Raw genomic sequence first — 13007 nt, forward strand, 5'->3', positions numbered from 1 at the left:
GAGAGGGGGGGGAGGACAGACAGAGAGAGGGGGGGGGAGGACAGAGAGAGGGGGAGGGAGGACAGAGAGAGGGGGAGGGGGAGGACAGGGGGAGGGGGAGGGGGAGGACAGAGAGGGGGGGGAGGACAGAGAGGGGGAGGGGGAGGACAGAGAGGGGGAGGGGGAGGACAGAGAGGGGGAGGGGGAGGACAGAGAGGGGGAGGGGGAGGACAGAGAGGGGGAGGGGGAGGTCAGAGAGGGGGAGGGGGAGGTCAGAGAGGGGGAGGGGGAGGTCAGAGAGGGGGAGGGGGAGGTCAGAGAGGGGGAGGGGGAGGTCAGAGAGGGGGAGGGGGAGGTCAGAGAGGGGGAGGGGGAGGTCAGAGAGGGGGAGGGGGAGGTCAGAGAGGGGGAGGGGGAGGGCAGAGAGGGGGAGGGCAGAGAGGGGGAGGGGGAGGGCAGAGAGGGGGAGGGGGAGGGCAGGGAGGGGGAGGGGGAGGGCGGGGAGGGGGAGGGCAGAGAGGGGGAGGGGGAGGGCAGAGAGGGGGAGGGGGAGGGCAGAGAGGGGGAGGGGGAGGGCAGAGAGGGGGAGGGGGAGGGCAGAGAGGGGGAGGGGGAGGGCAGAGAGGGGGAGGGGGAGGTCAGAGAGGGGGAGGGGGAGGTCAGAGAGGGGGAGGGGGAGGTCAGAGAGGGGGAGGGGGAGGGCAGAGAGGGGGAGGGGGAGGGCAGAGAGGGGGAGGGGGAGGGCAGAGAGGGGGAGGGGGAGGGCAGAGAGGGGGAGGGGGAGGGCGGGGAGGGGGAGGGCAGAGAGGGGGAGGGGGAGGGCAGAGAGGGGGAGGGGGAGGGCAGAGAGGGGGAGGGGGAGGGCAGAGAGGGGGAGGGCAGAGAGGGGGAGGGCAGAGAGGGGGAGGGCAGAGAGGGGGAGGGCAGAGAGGGGGAGGGCAGAGAGGGGGAGGGCAGAGAGGGGGAGGGCAGAGAGGGGGAGGGCAGAGAGGGGGAGGGCAGAGAGGGGGAGGGCAGAGAGGGGGAGGGCAGAGAGGGGGAGGGCAGAGAGGGGGAGGGCAGAGAGGGGGAGGGCAGAGAGGGGGAGGGCAGAGAGGGGGAGGGCAGAGAGGGGGAGGGCAGAGAGGGGGAGGGCAGAGAGGGGGAGGGCAGAGAGGGGGAGGGCAGAGAGGGGGAGGGCAGAGAGGGGGAGGGCAGAGAGGGGGAGGGCAGAGAGGGGGAGGGCAGAGAGGGGGAGGGCAGAGAGGGGGAGGGCAGAGAGGGGGAGGGCAGAGAGGGGGAGGGGGAGGGGGGAGGGCAGAGAGGGGGAGGGGGAGGGCAGAGAGGGGGAGGGGGAGGGCAGAGAGGGGGAGGGGGAGGGCAGAGAGGGGGAGGGGGAGGGCAGAGAGGGGGAGGGGGAGGGCAGAGAGGGGGAGGGGGAGGGCAGAGAGGGGGAGGGGAGGGCAGAGAGGGGGAGGGGGAGGGCAGAGAGGGGGAGGGGGAGGGCAGAGAGGGGGAGGGGGAGGGCAGAGAGGGGGAGGGGGAGGGCAGAGAGGGGGAGGGGGAGGGCAGAGAGGGGGGAGGGGGAGGGCAGAGAGGGGGAGGGGGAGGGCAGAGAGGGAGAGGGGCAGAGAGGGGGAGGGGGAGGGCAGAGAGGGGGAGGGGGAGGGCAGAGAGGGGGAGGGGGAGGGCAGAGAGGGGGAGGGGAGGGCAGAGAGGGGAGGGGGAGGGCAGAGAGGGGAGGGGGAGGGCAGAGAGGGGGAGGGGGAGGGCAGAGAGGGGGAGGGCAGAGAGGGGGAGGGGGGAGGGGGCAGAGAGGGGGGAGGGGGAGGGCAGAGAGGGGGAGGGGGAGGGCAGAGAGGGGGAGGGCAGAGAGGGGGAGGGGGAGGGCAGAGAGGGGGAGGGGAGGGCAGAGAGGGGGAGGGGGAGGGCAGAGAGGGGGAGGGGGAGGGCAGAGAGGGGGAGGGCAGAGAGGGGGAGGGGGAGGGCAGAGAGGGGGAGGGGGAGGGCAGAGAGGGGGAGGGGGGAGGGCAGAGAGGGGGAGGGGGAGGGCAGAGAGGGGGAGGGGGAGGGCAGAGAGGGGGAGGGGGAGGGCAGAGAGGGGGAGGGGGAGGGCAGAGAGGGGGAGGGGGAGGGCAGAGAGGGGGAGGGGGAGGGCAGAGAGGGGGAGGGGGAGGGCAGAGAGGGGGAGGGGGAGGGCAGAGAGGGGGAGGGGGAGGGCAGAGAGGGGGAGGGGGAGGGCAGAGAGGGGGAGGGGGAGGGCAGAGAGGGGGAGGGCAGAGAGGGGGGAGGGGGGAGGGCAGAGAGGGGGAGGGGGAGGGCAGAGAGGGGGAGGGGGAGGGCAGAGAGGGGGAGGGGGAGGGCAGAGAGGGGGAGGGCAGAGAGGGGGAGGGGGAGGGCAGAGAGGGGGAGGGGGAGGGCAGAGAGGGGGAGGGGAGGGCAGAGAGTGGGAGGGGGAGGGGGAGGGCAGAGAGGGGGAGGGGGAGGGCAGAGAGGGGGAGGGGAGGGCAGAGAGGGGGAGGGGGAGGGCAGAGAGGGGGAGGGGGGAGGGCAGAGAGGGGGAGGGGGAGGGCAGAGAGGGGGAGGGGGAGGGCAGAGAGGGGGAGGGGGAGGGCAGAGAGGGGGAGGGGGAGGGCAGAGAGGGGGAGGGGGAGGGCAGAGAGGGGGAGGGGGAGGGGGAGGGGGAGGGCAGAGAGGGGGAGGGGGAGGGCAGAGAGGGGGAGGGGAGGGCAGAGAGGGGGAGGGCAGAGAGGGGGAGGGCAGAGAGGGGGAGGGCAGAGAGGGGGAGGGCAGAGAGGGGGAGGGCAGAGAGGGGGAGGGCAGAGAGGGGGAGGGCAGAGAGGGGGAGGGCAGAGAGGGGGAGGGCAGAGAGGGGGAGGGGGGAGGGCAGAGAGGGGGAGGGGGAGGGGCAGAGAGGGGGAGGGGGAGGGCAGAGAGGGGGAGGGGGAGGGCAGAGAGGGGGAGGGGGAGGGCGGGGAAGGAGAGGGGGAGGGCGGGGAAGGAGAGGGGGAGGGCGGGGAGGGAGAGGGGGAGGACGGGGAGGGGGAGGGCAGAGAGGGGGAGGGGGAGGGCAGAGAGGGGAGGGGGAGGGCAGAGAGGGGGAGGGGGAGGGCAGAGAGGGGGAGGGCAGAGAGGGGAGGGCAGAGAGGGGGAGGGCAGAGAGGGGGAGGGCAGAGAGGGGGAGGGCAGAGAGGGGGAGGGCAGAGAGGGGGAGGGCAGAGAGGGGGAGGGCAGAGAGGGGGAGGGCAGAGAGGGGGAGGGCAGAGAGGGGGAGGGCAGAGAGGGGGAGGGCAGAGAGGGGGAGGGCAGAGAGGGGGAGGGCAGAGAGGGGGAGGGGGAGGGCAGAGAGGGGGAGGGGGAGGGCAGAGAGGGGGAGGGCAGAGAGGGGGAGGGGGAGGGCAGAGAGGGGGAGGGGGAGGGCAGAGAGGGGGAGGGGGAGGGCAGAGAGGGGGAGGGGGAGGGGGGAGGGGGAGGGCAGAGAGGGGGAGGGCAGAGAGGGGGAGGGCAGAGAGGGGGAGGGGGAGGAGGGCAGAGAGGGGAGGGGGAGGGCAGAGAGGGGGAGGGGAGGCAGAGAGGGGGAGGGCAGAGAGGGGGAGGGGGAGGGCAGAGAGGGGGAGGGCAGAGAGGGGGAGGGCAGAGAGGGGGAGGGCAGAGAGGGGGAGGGCAGAGAGGGGGAGGGCATAGAGGGGGAGGGGGAGGGCAGAGAGGGGGAGGGAGAGGGCAGAGAGGGGGAGGGGGAGGGCAGAGAGGGGGAGGGGGAGGGCAGAGAGGGGGAGGGGGAGGGCAGAGAGGGGGAGGGGGAGGGCAGAGAGGGGGAGGGGGAGGGCAGAGAGGGGGAGGGGGAGGGCAGAGAGGGGGAGGGGGAGGGCAGAGAGGGGAGGGGGAGGGCAGAGAGGGGAAGGGGGAGGGCAGAGAGGGGAAGGGGGAGGGCAGAGAGGGGGAGGGGGAGGGCAGAGAGGGGGAGGGGGAGGGCAGAGATGGGGAGGGGGAGGGCAGAGAGGGGGAGGGGGAGGGCAGAGAGGGGGAGGGGGAGGGCAGAGAGGGGGAGGGCAGAGAGGGAAGTGCAGAGAGGGGGTGGGGGAGGGCAGAGAGGGGGAGGGGGAGGGCAGAGAGGGGGAAGGGGAGGGCAGAGAGGGGGAGGGCAGAGAGGGGGAGGGGGAGGGCAGAGAGGGGGAGGGGGAGGGCAGAGAGGGGGAGGGCAGAGAGGGGGAGGGCAGAGAGGGGGAGGGCGGGGAGGGGGAGGGCAGAGAGGGGGAGGGGGAGGGCAGAGAGGGGGAGGGGGAGGGCAGAGAGGGGGAGGGGGAGGGGAGAGAGGGGGAGGGGGAGGGGAGAGAGGGGGAGGGGGGAGGGGAGAGAGGGGGAGGGGAGAGAGGGGAGGGCAGAGAAGGGGAGGGGGAGGGCAGAGAGGGGGAGGGCAGAGAGGGGGAGGGGGAGGGCAGAGAGGGGGAGGGGGAGGGCAGAGAGGGGGAGGGGGAGGGCAGAGAGGGGGAGGGGGAGGGCAGAGAGGGGAGGGGGAGGGCAGAGAGGGGGAGGGGGAGGGCAGAGAGGGGGAGGGGGAGGGCAGAGAGGGGGAGGGGGAGGGCAGAGAGGGGGAGGGGGAGGGCAGAGAGGGGGAGGGGGAGGGCAGAGAGGGGGAGGGGGAGGGCAGAGAGGGGAGGGCAGAGAGGGGGAGGGGAGGGGCAGAGAGGGGGAGGGGGAGGGCAGAGAGGGGGAGGGGGAGGGCAGAGAGGGGGAGGGGGAGGGCAGAGAGGGGGAGGGGGAGGGCAGAGAGGGGGAGGGGAGGGCAGAGAGGGGGAGGGGGAGGGCAGAGAGGGGGAGGGGGAGGGCAGAGAGGGGGAGGGGGAGGGCAGAGAGGGGGAGGGGGAGGGCAGAGAGGGGGAGGGGGAGGGCAGAGAGGGGGAGGGGGAGGGGGAGGGCAGAGAGGGGGAGGGGGAGGGCAGAGAGGGGGAGGGGGAGGGCAGGGAGGGGGAGGGCAGAGAGGGGGAGGGGGAGGGCAGAGAGGGGGAGGGGGAGGGCAGAGAGGGGGAGGGGGAGGGCAGAGAGGGGGAGGGGGAGGGCAGAGAGGGGGAGGGGGAGGGCAGAGAGGGGGAGGGGGAGGGCAGAGAGGGGGAGGGGGAGGGCAGAGAGGGGGAGGGGGAGGGCAGAGAGGGGGAGGGGGAGGGCAGAGAGGGGGAGGGGGAGGGCAGAGAGGGGGGAGGGGGAGGGCAGAGAGGGGAGGGGGAGGGCAGAGAGGGGGAGGGGGAGGGGGAGGGGGAGGGCAGAGAGGGGGAGGGGGAGGGGGAGGGCAGAGAGGGGGAGGGGGAGGGGGAGGGCAGGGAGGGGGAGGGGGAGGGCAGAGAGGGGGAGGGGGAGGGCAGAGAGGGGGAGGGGGAGGGCAGAGAGGGGGAGGGGGAGGGCAGAGAGGGGGAGGGGAGGGCAGAGAGGGGGAGGGGGAGGGCAGAGAGGGGGAGGGGGAGGGCAGAGAGGGGGAGGGGGAGGGCAGAGAGGGGGAGGGGGAGGGCAGAGAGGGGGAGGGGGAGGGCAGAGAGGGGGAGGGGGAGGGCAGAGAGGGGGAGGGGGAGGGCAGAGGGGGGAGGGGGGGGAGGGGGAGGGCAGAGAGGGGGAGGGGGAGGGCAGAGAGGGGGAGGGGGAGGGCAGAGAGGGGGAGGGCAGAGAGGGGGAGGCAGAGAGGGGGAGGGCAGAGAGGGGGAGGGGGAGGGCAGAGAGTGGGAGGGGGAGGGCAGAGAGTGGGAGGGGGAGGGCAGAGAGTGGGAGGGGGAGGGCAGAGAGTGGGAGGGGGAGGGCAGAGAGTGGGAGGGGGAGGGCAGAGAGTGGGAGGGGGAGGGCAGAGAGGGGGAGGGCAGAGAGGGGGAGGGCAGAGAGGGGGAGGGGGAGGGGGAGGGCAGAGAGGGGGAGGGGGAGGGCAGAGAGGGGGAGGGGGAGGGCAGAGAGGGGGAGGGGGAGGGCAGAGAGGGGGAGGGGGAGGGCAGAGAGGGGGAGGGGGAGGGCAGAGAGGGGCAGAGAGGGGGAGGGGGGAGGGCAGAGAGGGGGAGGGGGGAGGGCAGAGAGGGGGAGGGGGAGGGCAGAGAGGGGGAGGGGGGAGGGGGAGGGCAGAGAGGGGGAGGGGGAGGGCAGAGAGGGGGAGGGCAGAGAGGGGGAGGGCAGAGAGGGGGAGGGGAGGGCAGAGAGGGGAGGGGGAGGGCAGAGAGGGGAGGGGGAGGGCAGAGAGGGGGAGGGGGAGGGCAGAGAGGGGGAGGGGGAGGGCAGAGAGGGGGAGGGGGAGGGCAGAGAGGGGGAGGGGGAGGGGGAGGGCAGAGAGGGGGAGGGGGAGGGCAGAGAGGGGGAGGGGGAGGGCAGAGAGGGGGAGGGGGAGGGCAGAGAGGGGAGGGGGAGGGCATAGAGGGGGAGGGGGAGGGCAGAGAGGGGGAGGGGGAGGGCAGAGAGGGGGAGGGGAGGGCAGAGAGGGGGAGGGGAGGGCAGAGAGGGGGAGGGGAGGGCAGAGAGGGGGAGGGGAGGGCAGAGAGGGGAAGGGGAGGGGGAGGGGAGAGAGGGGGAGGGGGAGGGGAGAGAGGGGGAGGGGGAGGGGAGAGAGGGGGAGGGGGAGGGGAGAAGGGGGAGGGGGAGGGGAGAGAGGGGGAGGGGGAGGGGAGAGAGGGGAGGGGGAGGGGAGAGAGGGGGAGGGGGAGGGGAGAGAGGGGGAGGGGAGAGAGAGGGGGAGGGGGAGGGGGGGGAGGGGAGGGGGAGGGGGGGGAGGGGGGGGGAGGGAGGAGGGGAGGGGGAGGGGAGGAGAGGGGGAGGGGGAGGGGAGAGAGGGGGAGGGGAGAGAGGGGGAGGGGGAGGGGAGAGAGGGGAGGGGGAGGGGAGAGAGGAGGGGGAGGGGAGAGAGGGGGAGGGGAGAGAGGGGGAGGGGAGAGAGGGGGAGGGGGAGGGGAGAGAGGGGGAGGGAGGAGAGGGGAGGGGGAGGGCAGAGAGGGGGAGGGGGAGGGCAGAGAGGGGGAGGGGGAGGGCAGAGAGGGGGAGGGGGAGGGCAGAGAGGGGGAGGGGGAGGGCAGAGAGGGGGAGGGGGAGGGCAGAGAGGTGGAGGGGGAGGGCAGAGAGGGGGAGGGGGAGGGCAGAGAGGGGGAGGGGGAGGGCAGAGAGGGGGAGGGGGAGGGCAGAGAGGGGGAGGGGGAGGGCAGAGAGGGGGAGGGGGAGGGCAGAGAGGGGGAGGGGGAGGGCAGAGAGGGGGAGGGGGAGGGCAGAGAGGGGGAGGGGGAGGGCAGAGAGGGGGAGGGGGAGGGCAGAGAGGGGGAGGGGGAGGGCAGAGAGGGGGAGGGGGAGGGCAGAGAGGGGGAGGGGGAGGGCAGAGAGCGGGAGTGGGAGGGCAGAGAGCGGGAGTGGGAGGGCAGAGAGGGGGAGGGCAGAGAGGGGGAGGGGGAGGGCAGAGAGGGGGAGGGGGAGGGCAGAGAGGTGGAGGGGGAGGGCAGAGAGGGGGAGGGGGAGGGCAGAGAGGGGGAGGGGGAGGGCAGAGAGGGGGAGGGGGAGGGCAGAGAGGGGGAGGGGGAGGGCAGAGAGGGGGAGGGGGAGGGCAGAGAGGGGGAGGGGGAGGGCAGAGAGGGGGAGGGGGAGGGCAGAGAGGGGGAGGGGGAGGGCAGAGAGGGGGAGGGGGAGGGCAGAGAGGGGGAGGGGGAGGGCAGAGAGGGGGAGGGGGAGGGCAGAGAGGGGGAGGGGGAGGGCAGAGAGGTGGAGGGGGAGGGCAGAGAGGTGGGAGGGGGAGGGCAGAGAGGGGGAGGGGGAGGGCAGAGAGGGGGAGGGGGAGGGCAGAGAGGGGGAGGGGGAGGGCAGAGAGGGGGAGGGGGAGGGCAGAGAGGTGGAGGGGGAGGGCAGAGAGGTGGAGGGGGAGGGCAGAGAGGGGGAGGGGGAGGGCAGAGAGGGGGAGGGCAGAGAGGGGGAGGGGGAGGGCAGAGAGGGGGAGGGGGAGGGCAGAGAGGGGGAGGGGGAGGGCAGAGAGGGGGAGGGGGAGGGCAGAGAGGGGGAGGGGGAGGGCAGAGAGGGGGAGGGGGAGGGCAGAGAGGGGGAGGGGGAGGGGGAGGGCAGAGAGGGGGAGGGGGAGGGCAGAGAGGGGGAGGGGGAGGGCAGAGAGGGGGAGGGGGAGGGCAGAGAGGGGGAGGGGCAGGGCAGAGAGGGGGAGGGGGAGGGCAGAGAGGGGGAGGGGGAGGGCAGAGAGGGGGAGGGGGAGGGCAGAGAGGGGGAGGGCAGAGAGGGGGAGGGAGAGGGCAGAGAGGGGGAGGGGGAGGGCAGAGAGGGGGAGGGGGAGGGCAGAGAGGGGGAGGGGGAGGGCAGAGAGGGGGAGGGGGAGGGCAGAGAGGGGGAGGGTGAGGGCAGAGAGGGGGAGGGTGAGGGCAGAGAGGGGGAGGGTGAGGGCAGAGAGGGGGAGGGTGAGGGCAGAGGGGGGGAAGGCAGAGAGGGGAGGGGGAGGGCAGAGAGGGGGAGGGCAGAGAGGGGGAGGGCAGAGAGGGGGAGGGGGAGGGCAGAGAGGGGGAGGGGGAGGGCAGAGAGGGGGAGGGGGAGGGCGGGAGGGGGAGGGCAGAGAGGGGGAGGGGGAGGGCAGAGAGGGGGAGGGGGAGGGCAGAGAGGGGGAGGGCAGAGAGGGGGAGGGCAGAGAGGGGGAGGGCAGAGAGGGGGAGGGCAGAGAGGGGGAGGGCAGAGAGGGGGAGGGCAGAGAGGGGGAGGGCAGAGAGGGGGAGGGCAGAGAGGGGGAGGGCAGAGAGGGGGAGGGCAGAGAGGGGGAGGGCAGAGAGGGGGAGGGCAGAGAGGGGGAGGGGGAGGGCAGAGAGGGGGAGGGCAGAGAGGGGGAGGGGGAGGGCAGAGAGGGGGAGGGGGAGGGCAGAGAGGGGGAGGGCAGAGAGGGGGAGGGGGAGGGCAGAGAGGGGGAGGGGGAGGGCAGAGAGGGGGAGGGGGAGGGCAGAGAGGGGGAGGGGGAGGGCAGAGAGGGGGAGGGGGAGGGCAGAGAGGGGGAGGGGGAGGGCAGAGAGGGAGGGGGAGGGCGGGCAGAGAGGGAGGGGGAGGGCGGGCAGAGAGGGAGGGGGAGGGCGGGCAGAGAGGGAGGGGGAGGGCGGGCAGAGAGGGAGGGGGAGGGCGGGCAGAGAGGGAGGGGGAGGGCGGGCAGAGAGGGAGGGGGAGGGCGGGCAGAGAGGGAGGGGGAGGGCGGGCAGAGAGGGAGGGGGAGGGCGGGCAGAGAGGGAGGGGGAGGGCGGGCAGAGAGGGAGGGGGAGGGCGGGCAGAGAGGGAGGGGGAGGGCAGAGAGGGGGAGGGCAGAGAGTGAGAGCACATCTTAGCTCAGGCTGGTGACTGCTCATTTATCAATGGTGGACTAATATCAGGGGTGCTTGGGACCCAGATTTGGAGAGCTGATGGGTTAGAGCTGCAGACTCAGAGAAGGTCACATCAGTGGAGGGACTTGAAGATCAGGGTTTTAAACCCAAGAGGCAGAATTTTCCCATCCCACCCACCACAGGAATCGTAGCGGGCGGGGTGTGGACCATGCAAAGTTCCGTTGACCTCGAGCAGGATTTTCCAGTCTTGGGGCAAGCACGGCCAGAAAATCCCGCCCAAGGTGACTGCTGCCCAACCGTTAATGGATCAAGAATTTAGCAGACGTGTGTTTCATAGAATCACAGAATCACCACAGAGCAGAAGGAGGTTATTTGGCCCACTGAGCCTGCCCACCCAGGCCCTATTCCCCGTAACCCCACATATATATCCTACTAATCCCCTTGACATCCCCCTAACACTAAGGAGCAATTTAGCATGGCCAATCCACCTAACGAGAGCAACCGGAGGGATCCCACACGCAGACACGGGAGGATGTGCAGCCTCCACACAAACAGTGACCCAAGCCGGGAATTGAACCCGGGTCCCTGGCACTGTGAGGCAGCAGTGCTAACCACTGTACCACCATGCTGCCCTGAGTGATGGGAATGTGGAGCTCACTATGATATGGAGAAGCTGACAAAGTGGTGGAGAAATAGAATCAAGGAATGGGGAAAAGTGGAAGATGGGGATCTCGTTGGAAGAATTTACCAATGATAGAGGCTTGTGTGAATTATAAGCAGTGGAATTGATTCATATCGCACTGCGTCAGATGAGTGACAGTAAAAATACATTGCACAATGTTTAAATACAGTTTAGAATTTGATAAAATCAGATGCAAGGCTGGAGAACGGATGGGAATTGTATTCCGCTAGAAATAGGACTGTGTGTGAATTTGAGGGAGTGAATCTTTCACACTCCCCGTGAACTCTGACCCCCGCACACTCTTGTCCAACCCCCCATCCCCATCCCCACCCTTGCAGACTCTGATCAATGTATTGATTCATTGAGATTTTTGACATCTCACAGAAACACCGTTCTCAATATCGTCCAGAGACACCATTCCCAATATCGTACAGAAACACCATTCCCAATATCGTACAGAAACACCATTCCCAATATCGTACAGAAACACCATTCCTGATATCGCACAGAGACACCATTCCCAATATCGTACAGAGACACCATTCCCAATATCGTACAGAAACACCATTCCTGATATCGTACAGAAACACCATTCCCAATATCGTACAGAGACACCATTCCCAATATCGTACAGAAACACCATTCCTGATATCGTACAGAAATACCATTCCCAATATCGTACAGAGACACCATTCCCAATATCGTACAGAAACACCATTCCCAATATCGTACAGAGACACCATTCCCAATATCGTACAGAAACACCATTCCCAATATCGTACAGAAACACCACTCCCAATATCGTACAGAAACACCATTCCCAATATCGTACAGAGACACCATTCCTGATATCGTACAGAAACCCCATTCCCAATATCGTACAGAGACACCATTCCCAATATCGTACAGAAACACCATTCCCAATATCGTACAGAAACACCACTCCCAATATCGTACAGAAACACCATTCCCAATATCGTACAGAGACACCATTCCCAATATCGTACAGAAGCACCATTCCTGATATCGTACAGAGACACCATTCCCAATATCGTACAGAGACACCATTCCCAATATCGTACAGAAGCACCATTCCTGATATCGTACAGAGACACCATTCCCAATATCGTACAGAGACACCATTCCCAATATTGTACAGAAACACCATTCCCAATATCGTACAGAGACACCATTCCCAATATCGTACAGAGACACCATTCCCAATATCGTACAGAAACACCATTCCTGATATCGTACAGAAACACCTTTCCCAATATCGTACAGAAACACCATTCCCAATATCGTACAGAAACACCATTCCCAATATCGTACAGACATACCAATCCCAACATCATACGTAGACACCATTCCCAAAATCTTGCAGAAACATTCCCAATATTGTACAGAAACACTTTTCCCAAGATCGTACAGAAACGCCATTCCCAATATCGTACAAAGACGTAGTTCCCAAGATCGTACAGAGACACCATTCCCAATATCATTCAGGAACACCAAAGAAGAACAGTACAGCACAGGAAACAGGCCCTTCGACCCTCCAAGCCTGTGCCGCTCATTGGTCCAACTAGACCATTCGTTCGTATCCCTCCATTCCCAGACTGCTCATGTGACTGTCCAGGTAAGTCTTAAACGATGCCAGCGTGTCTGCCTCCACCACCCTACTTGGCAGCGCATTACAGGCCCCCACCACTCTCCGTGTAAAAAACATCCCTCTGATATCTGAGTTATACCTCGCCCCTCTCACCTTCAGCCCGTGACCCCTCGTGATCGTCACCTCCGACCTGGGAAAAAGCTTCCCACTGTTCACCCTATCTATACCCTTCATAATTTTGTACACCTCAATTAGGTCTCCCCTTATTCTCTGTCTTTCCAGGGAGAACAAGCCCAGTTTACCCAATCTCTCCTCATAGCTAAGACCCTCCATACCAGGCAACATCCTGGTAAACCTTCTCTGCACTCTCTCTAAAGCCTCCACGTCCTTCTGGTAGTGCGGTGACCAGAACTGGACGCAGTACTCCAAATGTGGCCTAACCAGCGTTCTATACAGCCGCAACATCAGACTCCAGCTTTTATACTCTATACCCCGTCCTATAAAGGCAAGCATACCATATGCCTTCTTCACCACCTTCTCCACCTGTGCTGCCACCTTCAAGGATTTGTGGACTTGCACACCTTGGTCCCTCTGTGTTTCTATACTCCTGATGACTCTGCCATTTATTGTACATTCCCATTCCCTACATCGTACAAAAACACAATTCCCAATGTCGTATAACAACACCATGTCAAATATCGCACAGAAACACCGTTCCCAATATCGTACAGAAAGCCCATTCACTATATCGCATAGAAACAGCATTTCCAAATCGTACAAAGACACCGTTCCCGATATCATGCAGAAACACCATTCCCGATATCGTACAGAGACACCATTCCCGATATCGTACAGAAACACCATTCCCAATATTGTACAGAAATACCATTCCCAATCTCATTCAGAAACATCATTCCCAATATTGTACAGAGACACTAATCCCAGTATCGTACAGAAACACTGATGTGCAATTTAGTCGTAACACTCTAAACCCCTGCATTTATCATGGCTGGTCCCCCTAACCTGCACATCTTTGATCTGTGGGTGGAACCTGGAGAACCCAGCGGATACCCACACAGACATGGGGACGACGTGCATACACCACACAGCAGAAACCCAAGACCGGAATCAAATTGGGGTTGCTGGACATGGGGATTTTTTTTTGGGGGGGGGGGGGGGGGGAGTGGGACGTTGTGTGTTTCTCTGGAAAGTTTTGTGATTTTTGACGGGTTGGGGTGCTTTTGAGGGATAGGTATTTTCTGGGGGTGGGTTTTTTAGGGGAAGCTGAGCTTTGGAGGAGTGGTTTCTCTGTGGTGGGGGTTTTTGGGGGTGGGCTTTGGAGGAGTGGGGTTTTGGGGGGTGAACTTTGGAGGAGTGCTTTCTCTGGGGTCGGTGTTTTGAGGTGGGCTTTGGAGGAGTGGTTTCTCTGGGGGTGGGGATTTTGGCAGAGTGGTTTATCTGGGGT

The 13007-nt window shown here is 67.1% G+C and overlaps 1 protein-coding gene across 5 annotated transcripts in view; it reads left to right on the top strand.

Moving 5' to 3' along the window:
* Nucleotides 1-13007, top strand: part of dennd2da (DENN/MADD domain containing 2Da) — a 155584-nt gene that overhangs the window by 31171 nt on the left and 111406 nt on the right. For 2 of the 5 annotated variants that reach the window (XR_013500924.1, XR_013500925.1), the window contains exon 1: nt 9395-9532. The exons of 1 other annotated variant lie outside the window; for it this stretch is intronic. Coding sequence is in view for 2 of the 4 variants with exons in the window: in XM_078242348.1 (XP_078098474.1) it covers nt 9460-9532 (73 nt within the window). In the remaining 2 variants the exon portion in view is untranslated. Of the gene's footprint in view, nt 1-9394; nt 9533-13007 lie in introns of those variants that run through there. 2 more of the 5 variants (XM_078242348.1, XM_078242349.1) reach the window with 1 other exon arrangement.

The sequence above is a fragment of the Mustelus asterias genome, chromosome 25 (assembly GCF_964213995.1).
Source record: "Mustelus asterias chromosome 25, sMusAst1.hap1.1, whole genome shotgun sequence".
Lineage (NCBI taxonomy): Eukaryota > Metazoa > Chordata > Chondrichthyes > Carcharhiniformes > Triakidae > Mustelus > Mustelus asterias.